Raw genomic sequence first — 17,368 nt, 5'->3', positions numbered from 1 at the left:
CGCCCCCTTTCGTCCTTCCTACGGCTACAACAGCATCGCCGCCTTCATACAGCATAGCGCAGCAACCAGAGCAGCCCGCAGCCGGAGCCTCGACTCCTCGAGGAAGCCGGCAGCATGGAGCGAGGCACCACGTGAGGCGGTGAGGGTGCCGGAGCCCGTAGCGGAGTCGAAGACCCATCGAGGAAGCCTGCTATGGAACCCGCCGTGCGAGCGTGAGAAGCCGAGAAGGCACATATGAGCTCGCGGAGAAGAGCGGCGCATCGGCCCGGCGGCCAACCCGGTGGCACACTGGCACCCATGAACTGAAAAGGCGCCCGTTGCTGTCGTCGGCTCGTCGCGGAGGATGCCATCATGGTGCTACTGAGCTCGGCCCTTCCTTGATGCTTCATACTTCAGTACTCGAGGTACGGCGTCACCGGCGGTGTATGACTTGGGCAGCGAGCAAGTTCGCTGTTCGCGTAGCCACGCTTTCCGCCTCCGTGTCCACATATGACTTCTTGGACCAAAGGCTTTCGTCCTGTCATTTCATCTCCTAAGCATAGCACATTGTTTTCGGCGCGGAAGAGAATTCGACTTGAGTTCAGTGTAAAAAAAATGGACACCGAGCGGATAGAAAAAATATGGGAACTACTATAGATGGCCAACGGGCAGGCCCGGCCCGGCGCGGCACAGGCCTGTGCTAGGCACGGCCCGATAGGGCACGGCACGGAAGGGCCCATCGGGCCACCGGGCCGTGCCTCACCGGTCCATCGTGCCTGGCCGACGGCCCAGGCATGGCCTGTCGGGCCAATTTCCGTGCCGGGCCGACCCAATGAGCTCGGCCTTTTTAGCAGGTCGGGCCGGCCCGAGGCCCACCAAATGCGACAGAGAGGAGGGGGAGGCGAGGAGTGGAGGTGGCGGCGGCCGCCAGCGAGCTTCCCCCGGGTCGCTTGATGCCGGATCCGGCGAAGTAGCTGGCGGAGGAAGCGAGTCCGGCGAAGTAGCGGCCGGATCGAGGCCGCTCAGGAGGGGGAGGCGAGGAGTGGAGGTGGCGGCGGCCACCGGCGAGCTTCCCCCGGGTCGCTTGATGCCGGATCCGACGAATTAGCTGGCAGAGGAGGCGAGTCCGGCGAAGTAGCGGCCGGATCGAAGGTGTAGAAGGCCGGATCGAGGCCGCTCCGCTTGAAGCCGCTGCAGGGGGACGCCGAGGAGGCGGCTAGAGCCAGACGCTCGGGGGCTGTGGAGGCGGCGGCCGCCGCCGCACTCGACGCCGTCGCGTGGTGGAGGTGGAGCTCTGGAGGCGGCGGCATGGGGATGGGGAGGCGGAGTGGAGTGGAGGTGGAGGCGGCGGTGTGGCCGGGGATGGAGCACGCGGTGCCGGCTGCCACGCGCCCACACTTGGCCGGCGAACGAAGAGAGGGAGCAAGGGAGAAGAGCGATGTCGCGAGTGGGGAGCGGGGAGGGAGGGGGAGCTGGGCGCGTCGCGAATCGCAGAGAGAGGAGGAGCTGCGGCGTGGGGACGCCGGGAGGGGGATGCGCGGGGGGATGGGAAGGGTGTTACCGTGTTAGGGTTAGCCGGTTAGGGGGGTGGGGGCGGGCCGGCTACGAGACGGGAGCAGGGCGACACTAACGGGCTGGGGCTCTTAGCAGGCCGGCTTGCCGGGCTGTCACCGGGCCGCGCGCTCTGTAGCGGGCCGTGCCGTGCCGGCCCACGTGCCTGGGGTAAGGCCCAGGCACGGCCTGCCCCTCCGGGCCAGGCCAGTCCGAGCCCGCTAGCCTCCGTGCCGGGCCGTGCTCGTGTCGGGCCAAAAGGTCGGGTTTCGGGCCGGGCTGCCGAGCCTCGGGCTGCATGGCCAGGTATAGGAACTACGGAGAAAACGGATCGGATACGAACGGATATTACTGATATTATATTTGTTTTCATATTTCTGTTCAGATTCAGATTCGAATATGAATAATGTCAACCATGGCTCTGTTCGCTTGAGCTTATAAGCCAGAATCAGCTCTATTTTTCCAGTCATGAACATTATTTTTCTCTCACAACAAATCAGCTCTACAAATCAGCCGCAGCAGCAATAAGTCCTGCCGAACAGAGCCCATATCGGATAGGATACGATTGGATATCGATATTATAAATATACGATTTGAGTATTCGGATACGAATACGGTATCGGATGTTGAATATCCGGACTTGAATACAGACAGATCTAAACTCCTTTAAACGGATTCGATCTTAAATACGGTCGAAAAATATCCGTATAATTTTCATCCCTAATCGAACCATGTGAACGACGAACCAAGTCAAGAGCACTTTAGGAATATAAAAAAGATGGTTCGAAGAATCGCTTCACTCTTTAGTATTAGGCAGAGTAGAGATAGGGGACGACCTAGAGGGTTTTCTATTATTGGATTGCATCAACCGTATCTAATGGTCAATAATGTTTCGAACTTGTGCGGAAAATCATGTTGCAGTTCACAAATCAGGACGCGACCATTAACAAACTTTTCCATGTGTCATGCTCATGCAGATGCTAGGAGTGCATTCTGGCGCATAGGCACACCTGCCAAAATCTTCCGAAGCTAATGGCTTTTTTGAGGACTTCCCCAACGCGTCAGGATGGCCTACTTCCCCCCATCCTCCACCTCGGCATCAGCGTGCCATATCACTTTCTTTTGGTGGTCTCACAGAGCCCAGCAGTAGCCTACAGAAGAACTAGGATCTCTACCTGACAAATAGCAGAAGAGAACGCTCGAGAATGCACTGTGACCGGCGCATGGTGGCCTTGAAGAGTGAGAAATAAGAAAAGGTGCTGCATGCCCGCTCCTTAGACCGTCTCCGATAAGAAACTTACACCTAAATTCAAAATGGATAGGAGAAGATTCAAAAATAACATCCAATAAAGTACATATACGGAAAACCTATTTTGGGTTGTCTGAGAAACACAACTCAAATATGGACATCCTCTCTCCTGGAAACTCATTTGCAGAAATAATTCTCTTTTGGATTTTTTTATTGGAGAAGATGTCGAATATGTATTGAACCTTTTGTCTGTAACGCTACCCAAATAACAAATGAATCTTGTATTTTGAGTGTTGTTGTTGGAGATAGCTTTAGCAAGACGATGGGATAGGCTGATGGTGTGGCTTTAGGCTATCTCCAACAACAACACCCAAAATACAAGATTTATTCGTCTTCTGGGTAGTGCTACAGGTAAAAGATTCGATACATATTCAGCATCTTCTCCAACAACCAGACCCAAAAGAGAATTCTTTCTGCAAATGAGTTTTTAAGAGAGAGGATGTCCATATTTGGATTGTGCCTCTCAGGCAATCCAAAATAGATCTCCCGTATAGATACTATGTTGAAGACTGATCTTAGATCTCTTACTATCTATTTTAGATTTGGGTGTCTATATAATTTTCGATCTTAAGAGAGAGTGAATATGGAATCTGCTTTTAGTCTTAGGCTAATGGTTACGTGTGCCTTCGTTGTACATGCCCTGAAAGAAAAAGAAAAGACACTAATGATAATGAACTGCTGCTCGTGTACCAGATTGACCTTTTTGTGTGCTGAAAAAAAAAACAGTACACGGTTGTGTTGTGTACTTGCAAACAAAGATAGCAACAGATCGAGGATGACCTCGAAATTTTCTCTGGTCACACAACCTTTTGAATCTTTTAGCTACCCTGATACTTCCTCTCCCTCAGTCGTGAGTTCTCTTTCCATGGGCGGGGCAGTTCGTCTGGCATGTGGAGGCCCCTTGCGGAGGTTAGGAGTTAGGACAGAGTAAGCCGCAGAGCAGCGAAGGGCTCGGAAAGACGACGGGAGCATGCCCACCGACAGATTTGGAGTGAAAACTGAAAAGAAAGGGGAACAGGCAAACAGCTGCGGAAAGCCGGCTTTCTAGGGTGCTCCAGCGGGGGCGTCCGTCTACTCCGACTGCGGCCTAGAGGCTCAGGCATCATTAGCGGACACTTGTTCGCCACCGCCTAGAGGCTCAGGCATCGTTAGCGGACACTCGTTCGCCACCATGGATGGTCCAGCTCAGCTTCGCGGATGCTGAGGCGTCGAGGGTGGATGGTGACGATCTGCTAGATTCGCCTTCGGCCCTCATCAGGGAGTTTGCTAGGCGCGTCTTCGCCCCACTGAAGACTCCCATCCTCAAGGCGCCACCTCGACATCGAACCCGTCGCTCTCCATCGTCGGTCACCATCCACCATAGCTGACGTTTGGCGGCAAAGTGTGTCTCTCGGGCCCCTAACGCCACCCTTCAAGCGCAGAAAGTGCTTGTGTCAAAGTGGAAACCTTCTGCCTCATAGCCGTCGGATTCCCAGGTGGTGGTAGACTTCCAGCAGACATTCCAGGGTCCGCTCGACTTCGAAAAAAGGGCCACACTTCGAGCGCTTATGAAGTTCGACGTGACGGGGTTCGAGTATATGTTTGAGGAGGCTTGCTAGTCTTGTTGGCACCTGTCCAATTGGTTGCACAACTTTTTTGTAATATAATTTAAGTTAGTTTATTTGAATCGTGTTAGCTTCCATCCTTCCACGATAATTTATAGATTACTTAACATATTGTTATCAGTCAAACTCTACTTATACGTGTGGCAAGGACACTCTCGTGAAAAAAAAAGACAACGTCGCCATGGGGCGGATCCTTTCTACTGCCCTCTCTCGTTCCCATGTGCACGTCCTTCTCCAAGCTCATTTGTGCGTAGTCTGAGATTAGTATGTGGCCCTCTGGGCCCTCCGCCTCGGCTCGACGGCCAGGACAGAAACAGACGCTCGTGTCAAAGAAAAGACAATAGGTTATGACACAAAGTTCACTGGTTGGCAAGTGTGGCAGCTCAGCTAGGAATGAAAACGGACGCCGTCGCGCTCCAATTTTTATTTTTACTTCCTTTTTCATATTTATTATGGGATCCCGTTTTTATATTTATGGAAATGAAAGAGAGGATTTCCCGTCCATTTTTACGGGATCCCGTTTTCATGCGGGATGAACCCATATTTACCCCATTTTCAATCTATGCGGGGTATGTTGAACAGCTACATATTCTTATTTTTATGTTAATACACATACTAATCATCAATTATGTATGTTAATAAGTTAACACACAAGGCATGCAAGTGAATATTAGATCGATCTTCATATGTGTATATTGTTGTGTGACTTTATACATGTATACTTGCGAATATTAGATCATGTGATTCTAACTTAAATTTTTTTGGTGGTATGTCCATATTTGTCTGTTTCTATATGTCCGCATATTTTGATTGCACTCAACAATCAACCACTTGCTCTCCCCTATAATGTCAATTCTTTATGGCTCTTTGATCCAGCACATCTATTGTTAAAATTTTCAATGAATTGGGAAACAATTTTAGAGCTCATGAACAATATCAAACAGGTACTTGCTCACGGTCTTCCTCATGCACAAGACTACACCACACATAGTAGCAGGCCTCATGCAACCTTGCTGTCTTGCATGTGAAAGCCCTAGTTTGATTTTGATAATTGAGTGTCAACCATGTGGAATAATGTTTTCATTGAGTATGGTTAAGCTAGGGTCCACTTGATGGTGATTGACAAGGCATTCGGTGATGGAGATGGATATCATGATCACAAGTGTGCATAGGGTTTGTCGGTGGGGAGCTCGGTTCAGGCGAACCTCGTGATAAGAGGCACCGGTCCCCACCTCTTTTTATAGCGCAGTGTGACAGGGGCCCTCCAGCCATAGTGGGCTAGGCGCCCCCGATCAGGACGCGAATCAAAGGCCCAACTAGGCCGTTGGGTCAGTTAGGATTAGAGATCAATCTAACAATTTCTCCCTTGATCTCCTTCCATCTTTCATTTTCATATCATTTATTTTTGTTCATTCCATTACAGATTAGCGCATAGAGCATGCCTCATCGTTGTGGTCCATTTCTGATAGATTTAACAGCTACAACACGCCACTCAGTTCTGAAATATATACTTATCTTTGTGCCTTCTTTTGTCCAGGAATTATAGGCTTTCCCTTAAACCCATGCCGGCTACATGTTCTCTGAACACGTTGGGTGGTAAGCCTTTTGTAAGCGGATCCGTGAGCATCTTTTCAGTACTTATGTGCTCAAGACTTATGACATGATCCCGGACTTTATCTTTCACAACATAATACTTTATGTCGATGTGTTTGGCAGCACCACTTGACTTATTGTTGTGAGCATATTGTACTGTCGGATTATTATCGTAGTATAACTTAAGTGGTCTATAGATGTCGTCAACCACCTTCAAACCGGGTATGAACTTCTTTAGCTAGTTCACCTGTCCCGTTGCCTCATAACACGCTACAAACTCGACATACATTGTGGATGATGTAGTGACGGTTTGCTTTGAGCTTTTCCATGAAATAGCTCCCCCTGCGAGAGTGAATACATATCTAGACGTGGACTTTCTATCATCTCCCGCATAATCAGAATCTGAATATCCCACTACGTGGAGTGAATCAGATCTTCTATACGTCATCATGAGGCATTTCGTTCCTTGCAAATAACGTAAGACTTTCTTTACTAATTTTCAGTGTTCTGTTCCAGGATTGCTCTAGAATCTGCCAAATAACCCGGTAACAAATACCAAGTCAGGGCGCGTACATACTTAAGCATATTGCAAGCTTCCGACAGCTGAAGCATATGAAACTGCTTTCATTTGATCGATCTCATATTGGTTCCTAGGGCATTGAAAATCCCCATATCTGTCGCCCTTGACTATAGGAGCAGGTGAGGGACTACATTTGTGCATACTAAATTTCTTTAAGATTCTTTCTATGTATGCCTTTTGTGACAATCCTAATACCCCTTTACTTCTATCTCGGTGAATCTCGATCCCTAGAACGAACGAGGCTTCACCAAGATCTTTCATATCAAATTTTGAGGACAAAAACTTCTTTGTCTTCAGTAGTAGACTGACATCACTACTAGCAAGTAAGATGTCGTCCACATACAGGACAAGGAAGATAAACTTTTCGTTCTTAAACTTTACATAGACACAATTGTCCTCAACATTATCTTTAAATCTAAAATTTTTTATTGTCTGATCAAACTTCAAGTACCACTGTCTTGAAGCTTGTTTTAATCCATAAATGAATTTCTTTAGGCGGCATCCCATTCGTTCTTTTCCTTCCATGACAAAATCTTTCGGTTGTGCCATGTAAATATTTTCCTCTAAGTCTCTGTTGAGAAATATCGTCTTTACATCCATCTGATGTAATTCTAAATCGTAATGTGCCACTAATGTCATTATGATTCTGAAGGAATCTTTACATGAGACTGGATAAAAGGTCTCATTGTAATCAATCCCTTCTCTTTGCGTAAAGCCTTTTGCCACAAGTCGTGCTTTATATCTCTCTATATTCCTTTGAGAGTCAAGTTCTGTTTTATAGACCCATTTGTAGCCTACTGTTTTGGCTCCTTTAGGAATTATTTCTAAGTCTCAAACTTTATTGGCATTCATAGATTTCATTTCATCTTCCATGGCCTCAAGCTTCTCATGGCTTCTTCAAATGAGGTGGGATCATCCTCCATTTAAAATTCATTAGTATTGTATACTTCATAGTCAGCAGGAATAGCTAATCTTCTAACTCTTTGAGACCTTCGAGGGGCCTCTACATTTGGCAAATCTTCTGTTTGAGGCTGTTGTTGCTCCCCCTCATGTGTGGCAATAGGTTCTATAGGATCCTGAGGAACAGGTTCCTCATCATCATTCATTGTTGCCACAAGCGGAATAACAATAGGTGCTGGCACCACAGTATCTTACACTGTTGGTGCAGCGACAACAGGTAGTGAGAAAAATGGCTCATGAATCATCGGAGTGGGCGCATACACCCGCTTCTCTTCAAGGTTAATTTCTCGGGCTACCATGCTCCCTCTCATCATTTCATCCTCTAGGAAGACAGTGTGTCTCGTTTCCACAAACTTTGTATGTCTGTCTGGAAAGTAGAAACGAAAATCTTTTGACTTTTCTGGGTAGCCAATGAAATGGCAACTTACTATTTTGGGATCTAGTTTCTCAATGTTTGGATTAAATACTTTAACCTCAGCAGGACTCCCCCACACACGTAAGTGGTTTAGTGAGGGTACTCTTCCTGTCCACAACTCATACGGTGTTTTGAGCACCGACTTACTGGGTACTCTATTGAAAATATGAATGGTGGTTTTTAATGCCTCCATCCACAGGCTCAACGGTAAGGTGGAGTAACTTATCATACTACGCACCATATCCATCAGGGTACGATTGCGCCTTTCAACTACTCTATTCTGCTGAGGTTCGTCCGGTGTAGAATACTGAGTTACTATGCCATTCTCCTGTAAGAACCTTACAAAAGGTCTAGGAACTTAGCCATATGGGGTATGCCGACCGTAGTACTCCCCCCCACGGTCGGACCTAGCTATCTTAATCTTTAAATTATGCTGGTTTTTAGCTTCTACCTTAAATATCTTAAATTTATTCAATGCTTCTGTTCTTTCTTTGATTGGATAAATATAGCCATAACGGGAGTAATCATCTGTGAATGTTATGAATGAATCATAACCATCCACACTCTTTACAGAAAATGGACCACAGATGTCTATGTGAATAATCTGTAGAATTCCTACGCTTCGTTTGGTATCTTTCTTAATTTTTTTATATACTTTTCTTTAATGCATTCTCTGCATTGTTCTAAATCTGAGAGCTCTAATGAAGGAAGAGTATCATTCTTAACTAGTCTTTCTATTCTCCCCCTCAAAATATGATCTAAACGATAGTGTCATAATTTCGACAATGCATCGTGAGCTCTCTTTTATTTTTTGTTTACAACTGCAGACGAGGATACATTCACATTGTCGCACGCAACATTCCCATCATCGCATACAACATTCACATCATCACGTAGTGATAACAAATAAAGCTCATTTTATAAGATAGCAAGACCAACACATGCATTATTAAATATTATCTTACATTTGCCATTTCTAAAATGACAATCATATCTATCATTGTCCAAGCATGAAACACTAATCAAGTTTCTCTGTAACGAGGGAACATAAAGAACATCTTTAAGTAAAAGTGTGAAGCCATAAGCAAGCTCTAGAGAAAGATTGCCAACGGCTTCGACATCTGCTCGGACTCTATTTGCAACTTTAACGTGTCTTTCTCTTCTTTGCGTAGTCCTCGTCGAACGAAATCCCTGTAAAAAAATTAGCAACAAGAACAGTTGCACCTGAGACAATCCACCAAGTAGATTTTGAATACTATACATACAAGGATTCATTTATGAACGTAATAATGTTCTCATCTTTCTTTGCCATGATCATCTTTAAGTAATTGAAACAATCTTTCTTATAATGTCTCGTCTTCTCACAATAGAGACACTGGTCTTTCTCTACTGTTAACTTGTTCTGCTGAGGCTGATGCAGCATGAGACCCTTTTCCTTTGACTTTGAGAAGAAGTTAGCATTATTATTCTTTTTCTTATTGTCTTTCAAATAATAGATAGAGCCATCATTGGCAGTTTTCATTCTCTCCTCTTACACACACATAGCCATGAGCCTCTCCATGTTCTATTTCTCAGGCTGTATATTGTAGTTGACAACAAAAGTGTCAAACTCTTTTGGCAAGGAAGCAAAAATCAGATGGATAAGGAACTCTTCCTTGAGAGCCAGATCCATTGGTTTTAGCTTAGATGTCAAATTGCTCATTCTTAGTATGTGCTCTCTTATGCCACCATTACATGAGTACCTCTCTGTCACCAGCTATTTTACCAGCTGGGTAGCATATGTCTTTGAAGAGCCAGTGAACTGACACTTTATTCTTTCGAGGTACTCGATGGCTGTGTGAAAGGTCCTTGTTTGGTTTTGGTAATTGAGTGACAACTTAGGTGGATTAATTGTGTTTATGTGAGATACACAGGTGATTAGTCCACAGGTACACGTGTGTGAGCAACATATGCCATGAAGGTGAAAATGGCTTGGAAATGTTGCAAAGCTCACACATGTGATGATGAAGGAGCTTAAATGCACATGAGACATGATATTGAGTCATGTGATCAAGGTGGAGAAGATCAAGACAAGACTTGGCTTGATGGACCGGTTGCAAGCGTGAAGGGCAAGTCGAAGGCTTTGGAGTGATGGACCGCGTGGCGGTGAAGCTTGAGCAAGACTTGGCGCCGATGGACAATGGCAACGGTGAAGAGCAAGTAAAGTCAAGATCGATGAACCAATATGATCACATGATGATATGAAGTGGATCATATCATTGTTGATCATGTTGGTGCATGTGTTGCATCAACATTGAAGGAGATGGAATGGAATGCGCAAGGCAAAGGTATAACCTAGGGCATTTCATTTCACCGGTCATAGGTGTGTAGAGAAGTTTATGACCGGGTTTAGGATAGATGGCCGTACTATCAAGAGGGGCAAACTTGTTTGCATATCGGTCATCTAGTGCCACTCGAGTGATCTAACTTTGCATCGTCGCTAGGATCGAGTGGCGTGGCAAGTTAAGTGGCTAACATCCTTTGGGAAATGATTGTGAAAAGCTAACACACATACACATGGTGGTGTACACTTGGTGGTGTTGGCACATTTACAAAGAAGGTGGTGTTTGCAGGATTGAGATGGGTTTGGGGGAATGGCTATTTTCTATTGCGCCGGATGCAAATTCTTGTGGTTAGTACATTGGAGCAAGGGTGAAAAAGTTAGAAGTGAAAACGAGTTGATCGCGAAGACGCTGGCGTCGGTCAACTGACCGGACGCTGGGTCTAAAAGCACCGGACGCTGGCAGCATGCGTCCGGTCGAGCTGGTCGGTCGGCATAGTACCGAGGGTATTGCACCGGACGCTGGTCTGTGTCCGGTCAAGGTGGACCGGACGCGTCCGGTCGAAGAAATACGCCTCGGGGTGCTTACTGGAAACGACCAGACGCTGGAGGCTCAGCGTCCGGTCAGTTGAAGCTGCTGCGTCCGGTCAGGTCAAGTGATCGTTGGAATCAGGACACGTGGCCGTCTGCGGGCGACCGGACGCTGAGGTCCAGCGTCCGGTCAACACGACCGGAGCGTCCGGTCGGTCGATTTTTGCCCAGTGAAGGGGTAACGGCTAGTTTAGCCCTTGGGGCTATAAATAGAAGTGGCCTTCGGCCATGGCTGGCGGGGAGCACCTTGGGGGACTTTGTGTCCATGCTTGAGAGTGCTTAGGAGCCCTCCATCTCACACATACTTAATAGCGATCATCCGATTGTGTGAGTGAGCGATTCTAGTGCGATTGTATCGTGAGGTTACATCGAGTGGCACTAGGTGATCGAGTTGCAAGCCGGTGGTGCTTGTTACTCTTGGAGGTTGTCACCTCTTAGACGGCTTGGTGGTGGTCTCCGTCGAAGCGCGCAAGAAGCTTGTGCGGCGCTCCGGAGAAGTGCTTGTGAGGGGCACTTGTGCTCGCCCCGCGGGAGTCGCGAAGAGCAACATTAGTAAAGCGTGTCATTGAGCTACCCTCACTCAAGGGGTAGGTTCTTGCGGCGCTCGACGTGCGGGCTTAGCGGGTGATGCTAATTAGCCGCCGAACCACCAAGTGAGCGGTCGACACAACGGGGACTAGCGTGTTGGCAAACACGTGAACCTCGGGAGAAAAATCACCGTGTCAACCTTGTTCTTCTCGTTGGTTTGCATCCCCATTACACAAGCTTGCAATTACTTTTATACACATTAAGCTTGTGTAGTTGCTCTTGTAATTAGATAGCTTGTGTAGCTTGCTAATTACCTTCTTGCTTGTGTAGCATAGAAGTAGCTCCCTTGCGTGACTAATTTGGTTTTAATAACCTTGTTAGTCACATTGCTTAGTTTGTGTAGCTAAGTATTTGCGCTCTTTAATTAGGCATTGGTTGCCTTGTTATTGAGCATTGCTAGTGAGCTTAGTTAGCTTTGTGCTTTTGCTTACTAGCATGTGTAGGAACTCCCTTGTTGCTTAAAGTACTAGTGGCATAGGTTTGTGTAACCTTGCTCCTAGAATTGTTTAGGAGAGCTCTAGCTAGCCCGGCACCTTAGTTGCATAATTAGTATCTTTGCAAGGTGCTAGAGAACATAGATAGAGGGGTGTAGTCTTGGCTAGACCGATAGTTATAATTCCGCACTTGTTTCGGTTAGCCGACGCGATTAATTTTAGAAAAGACTATTCACCCCCATCTAGTCCGCCATCTCGACCCTTCACCGTGCCACACTCTGGGATTGAGCCTACAATTGCAGGCTCAATCATGTTCTTTATCACAACCAAACATTTCTTGTTGGCAGTGACCCACTTCCTATGCTCAAGGTCATATGACATTCTTTGGAATGCAAAATCTCTCTCTTTGGTTGCCCAAGCGACATCAGCCTTGTTTGTCTCCCTCACCGGTGCCACAGGCTCAGTGGGACACGGTGAGGTGACTACCCAGGCCACCTCAACCAAGATGAAGGCCAAGTCAATCTTTTTGTTCCACTCCGTGTAGTTATCACCTTTGAGAGTGGGGATATCTTTGATACAACCCATCAAGTTGTATCCGCCTGAAACACAATTCATATAGAATGAGAACATAAACATAATAATAACAATTGCATATCTTAGTTCCAACGTTGGTCAAAATTAAAACATACAATTGTCCTCTACACTAATTCTACATTATCGTTGGGCAGAAATAGAATTAATGTATGACAAAACTCATCATAATATTGCCATTAATCAACGTTGGTCAGAATAACAACAATATTATAATAAGCTAAAAACATATTCATTTTTTAAAATTAAATTCTCCCTTTGGTTCAAATTTAATAATGAAAATAACATCTTTAAATACGCAGCGGAAAATAAATCTCAATTTAGTGAATTTTACCCACAGGAAAATTCTCTTTTCTATTTTCTTTAAGCCATTTATTCATTTTCTAGGAAAAAAATATTTACTGGAAAAAGAAAAAACAAAAACTGATTCATTTCAGCATTGTTCATTCGGCCCAGCCGGCAAAACGGCCCGACCCAACTCCCTTGTACGCGCGCTGCCCGCACCCAGGCCACAACCTGGGCCTGGGCCAGCCTTCGGTCCGGTCGATCTCGGCCGTTCATTCAGATCCAACGGTTGTCCGCGTGAGTCGCTCGATCAAAACCGCGACGGCAACGGCTCCCCTCAAACCCTAACGCCATTTCTTTCTTCCCTTTCTCTTTCTTCGCCGCTCTTCTCAGTGCAGCGCAGCCGCAGTCCGAGCGAGTCGAGCGGGCGAAACTGTGGAGCGATGGCGTCGTCGCCGGCCCCCTCACCGGCGTGCGCACTCCCCAGCGGGTGAGCGCGCCACCGTCGAGCAGCCTGGCCGCGGCGTCCCTTTGGCCGGAGCCAGGCGAGCAGCGCCCTCGGCTCGGTCTTCTTCTCCCCGCGCGCCGGCGAGACCGCAGCGCTACGCAGCAGCGAGGTAGACCCCCCTTTCCCCAACACCCCCCTCTGATTTGCTTCTTTCTTTTGTTCTTCGTGGACTCAACCGATTGAGGATCTAGGGTTAGGGTTTTTTTCTTGTTAGGGTTACACTGTTTATCTTCTCCGTGAAGTCTTCACGGGTTTAGGGTTCGGTTCTTACCTTCTTAAGGCCGAAATCCTCTTTTTCTTCTCCTTTCCTTAACCCAGTTAGGGTTAGGGTTCAACCGAACCCTCTGTTCTTCTTAGACCCACACTGGATCTAACCTTCTACTTCTTGTTCTAATCGGTTTACCCGTTCTAGATCTAAAAACCCTAGAAATCGATGGCTCTGATACCATTGTTATACCGATAGGATCACTAGGAGCATAGATCTAGCCTGATACTTGCTGTTGAATAGTGTCATGAACCCTAGAACGACTACTAGAGCAGTAACAGTAGGTAGAACGAGAGAAAGGGAGAGGTAGAAGATGGACGCGTCAAACCTGACACCGCAGTGGAGGAAGATCCGCTCGCATCCGCCATGGAGTCGATGTCTGCGCTAGGGCAGCGACGGTCAGTGAAGACGGTGTCGGTGATGCGCGGTGGCGACCGGCGGTGAAGGCAGTGGAGTCCAGTGGCGGCGCAGCTGGTGGCTTTCCGTCACTGGCTGCGCGCCCTCTAGATCGAATTAGGGTTTGTCGGTGGGAAGCTCGGCTCAGGCAAACCTTGTGATAGCGCAGTGTGACAGGGGCCCTCCAGCCATAGTGGGTTGGATTGGACGCCCCGATCAGGGCGCGAGTCAAAGGCCCAACTAGGCCGTTAGATCCAGTTAAGATTAGAGATCAATCTAATAGGACGGGTCCAACGGTCCGAGTGCCCGGCTGAAGCAGACGGGGCACGGTCGGCACTGCGTCCAGACGAGGTCGCTCCTGGTGTCGAGGATGAGCTGCACGGGCTGCGGCGGCGTGCAGATGGCAAGGTGCACCAGGTACTCCGTGTCGGGGACGCCGTTGGTGTAAGGTCCCGGGTCTACGCGGGCGCTTGTGGCGCGCCCCGAGGCCGAGAGCAGCCGCGCGGCGCGGGCCTTGCTGCGCGCGGCCATGCGGTGCAGCAGCTCGCGGCGGGTGAGGCTGCAGCCGCCGTCCACGTGGTGGGCGTGCAGCTTCAGGGCTGCCGCATCGCAGCAAGAAAAGGTCAGAGCAAAGCAACGGCAGCCAGAGAACCATCTTTTCGAACGAGAGCAGTAGGAGAGCTATCTTCTGAAGCTGCTTCATTTGCACTTGGTTCAGTTCAATCGAGCATACTCCGGTAGTGTTATCTGCAGGTTTTTGGAACAGAGATGGAGGCTTGTATATAAAAGATTTTGTACTTGCACTATTTGAGCAGTGTTTCGTAACTTGAGTAAGAAAAAATCAAAGAATTTGATATCGTACAGATATACCATTTTCCACGGGTACAACTCTTAGCTACCGTGTTGCTCACGTGCTCTTTCTGCCGTCGATGGTCATTCCTCCTGTATGCTTTGTCAAAAGATGTACGTCGTGAAAAGGATAGGATAATAATAGAAACACAGAACGCAGATCATTCTTCCTAGCACTTGACAGAGGCAGAATGGAAAGGAAAGGAACAGGTCGACTTGGGAGTTGGTGGAACCTTAATGCAGTGAAACATGGAAATTACCGATTGACAATGTGGGCTTATAGCTCACTGGCTCGCACAGGTTTGTCACATTGCAGGTGCAGCCATCCTTGGAACTATGGCACTTTAATCTTACACTCATGATCAATCTAGAGCAAATATTCTTATGCTGGTTACAGTTACAGTTGAAATTTACTTCAGTTCAGGTCAACTTTTAAATAACAGTTGGATTTTTTTTTTCATTTCAAGTCGATCTTCAATAGTAATAGTGATAACTCCAACTATGTTATCCAATCGGTGTACCTTTAGATTCATGAACAAGGACTACGGATGTTGCAGATGTTACAAAGCTATGCCTCATTCTTCAAATTTGTACCTGCAGTCCATGAATCAGCATCATTACTTCAGTTTTGACAATAAAATCTGGTGCAAATTATTCTGTAACAAAGACCTTGCCAAACTAACTAGTTTCACCTGAAAACATATATTACACTCTTTTTTCTGAAACTTTACATATTTACATACAATACAAGGAATAATTAGTGGGTGTTTGTGTGTGGGTTTGGGTCTATGTATGACTCTCTCTTCTTCTATTAATATAATGATACACAGCTCTCCTGCATGTTCGAGAAAAAAAAAATTGATGTCCACATATACAAATGAACACAGTAACATTTTAAAGAAAAAAAGGTAGTTGCTTTACCTTGGTCCCTGCTGGTGGTAGAATTATGTTACAAGAAATGTAAGTGAATTTCCATACTTGATCTCCACAAGTAATTGTCTAATCTGACCAGTGACAACCTGCACATAAAAGCATAATGTGCAGTTGTTGCTCTGTCGTTTTGTGAATTGTGACTATTCGCCAAACTTGGTGAGGTGCTTTAAGATGAAATACTGAATGCTGCTAGTCAATGTTTCACATCTATGATTCTGAACATCATACCAGGTACTAGTATCTGCAGAGTCGAAGTTTAATGTGAAATTAAAAACATGAATCTAAATGAGCGCACAAATTTTCCAAATGAAATATGACTTAAGTAGATATCATATAACGGTAATTTTCACCTCATAGCTTTCTTCGCCAGACTGTATCAACTCAAAAGATAAATTGTTCATGTTGAAATCAGAGGCTCTGCATTACAATAGAATTCGCAGTTGACCATGTGCGGATCCTGGATGTACCTCATCTTCAGTGGAAATAACATCCTGAATGTGTTTCCTATAATAGATTAAGATATTACTAAACAAGGTACAGTGAGGCCTTTCAGTGGAAATCAATAGGAAGTATGTATCGTAGCTAATTTAATTAATGATTTGGAAAACTAAGGGTGACTGTCTTGAGTAACGAGACTTTCCGCTCAAAAAAAAAAAAGGTAACGAGACTTACCAAATGAAAGGGTCATCAAAGCGATGATGTGAAGCAAGGAATTTACTAGAGCATTCACCTCACCAATAATCCCTGCATGAACAAAACCCATCTTTGAAATGATGGAACCGATTTGCATCTCTCAGTATGATTTCCCGAGATGTTATCTTAGCAATCAACTTTATTGCAGAGTGGCAATCACCACATACTCTGAGATTTTTCATGACACGAATGGGCAATTCTTCTGGGATTTTCAATAATCCATATGCCACAGCCTGCCTCTCACTGTGATACCGTAGGCTATGAGTTTTTTGCTCATCATCTATATCATGAAGCACAAAACTTCCATCAGCTGAGTATCCAGATTCCATCAACAACCCATCTAACTTCTCCAGCATTTTAAGGATAATAGCATGCTCTGGATGTGCTAATACATCACCCGATGTAAAGAGATGCACCCTCTTGTTGTATTCTATCCAACTACAGCCTGGTGATTTGTTCAAATGCCTTGAGCTAATGAATTTCCGCATCTTAGAAGCATCTTCCCATCTTCCAGAGGATGTATAAATGTGAGAGAGCAAGACATATGGTCCAGCATTTCCAGGCTCTAGCTCTAAAAGCTTCTTAGCAGAAATCTCAGCAATCTCAGCATTCTTGTGCATCCTACAGGCTCCCATCAAAGCTCCCCAGATGACAGCATCTGGTTCAACTGGCATGGTCTTTATCAAATCCAGTGCTTCCTCCACAAGTCCAGCTCGACCAAGCAAATCAACCATACAAGCATAATGCTCCAATCCAGGTTTGATGCCAGAATTTGTACCCATAGAATTAAAAATATCCCTGCCTTCTTTAACTTTTCCTGTGTAGCTACATGCTGTAAGGGCCCCTATGTATGTAATTCCATTAGGCACCATCCCAGCCAACCTCATGTCATCAAATATGCGGAGTGCTTCCTCTCCCAACCCA

General features: G+C 46.3%; 1 protein-coding gene and 1 pseudogene across 2 annotated transcripts in view; both read right to left on the bottom strand.

Moving 5' to 3' along the window:
- Nucleotides 1-16,223, bottom strand: part of LOC136537235 (aspartic proteinase nepenthesin-1-like) — a 34,727-nt pseudogene extending 18,504 nt beyond the window's left edge.
- Nucleotides 14,524-17,368, bottom strand: part of LOC136532306 (pentatricopeptide repeat-containing protein At1g56690, mitochondrial-like) — a 4,120-nt gene continuing 1,275 nt past the window's right edge. The window contains exons 1-5 of one of the 2 annotated variants that reach the window (XM_066524915.1): nt 16,424-17,368; nt 16,102-16,255; nt 15,740-15,992; nt 14,840-15,412; nt 14,524-14,716 (exon numbers count right to left, since the gene is read on the bottom strand). The exon at nt 16,424-17,368 is cut by the window's right edge and continues 1,275 nt beyond it. In XM_066524915.1, the coding sequence (XP_066381012.1) occupies nt 16,483-17,368 (886 nt within the window). In that variant the 3' untranslated portion in view covers nt 14,524-14,716; nt 14,840-15,412; nt 15,740-15,992; nt 16,102-16,255; nt 16,424-16,482. Of the gene's footprint in view, nt 14,717-14,839; nt 15,413-15,495; nt 15,654-15,739; nt 15,993-16,101; nt 16,256-16,423 lie in introns of those variants that run through there. The other variant, XM_066524923.1, reaches the window with a different exon arrangement.

The sequence above is a fragment of the Miscanthus floridulus genome, chromosome 2 (assembly GCF_019320115.1).
Source record: "Miscanthus floridulus cultivar M001 chromosome 2, ASM1932011v1, whole genome shotgun sequence".
Taxonomy (NCBI): Eukaryota; Viridiplantae; Streptophyta; class Magnoliopsida; order Poales; family Poaceae; genus Miscanthus; species Miscanthus floridulus.
Note: the sequence above shows the minus strand (reverse complement) of the source record. Positions and strands in the feature narration are given on the sequence as shown.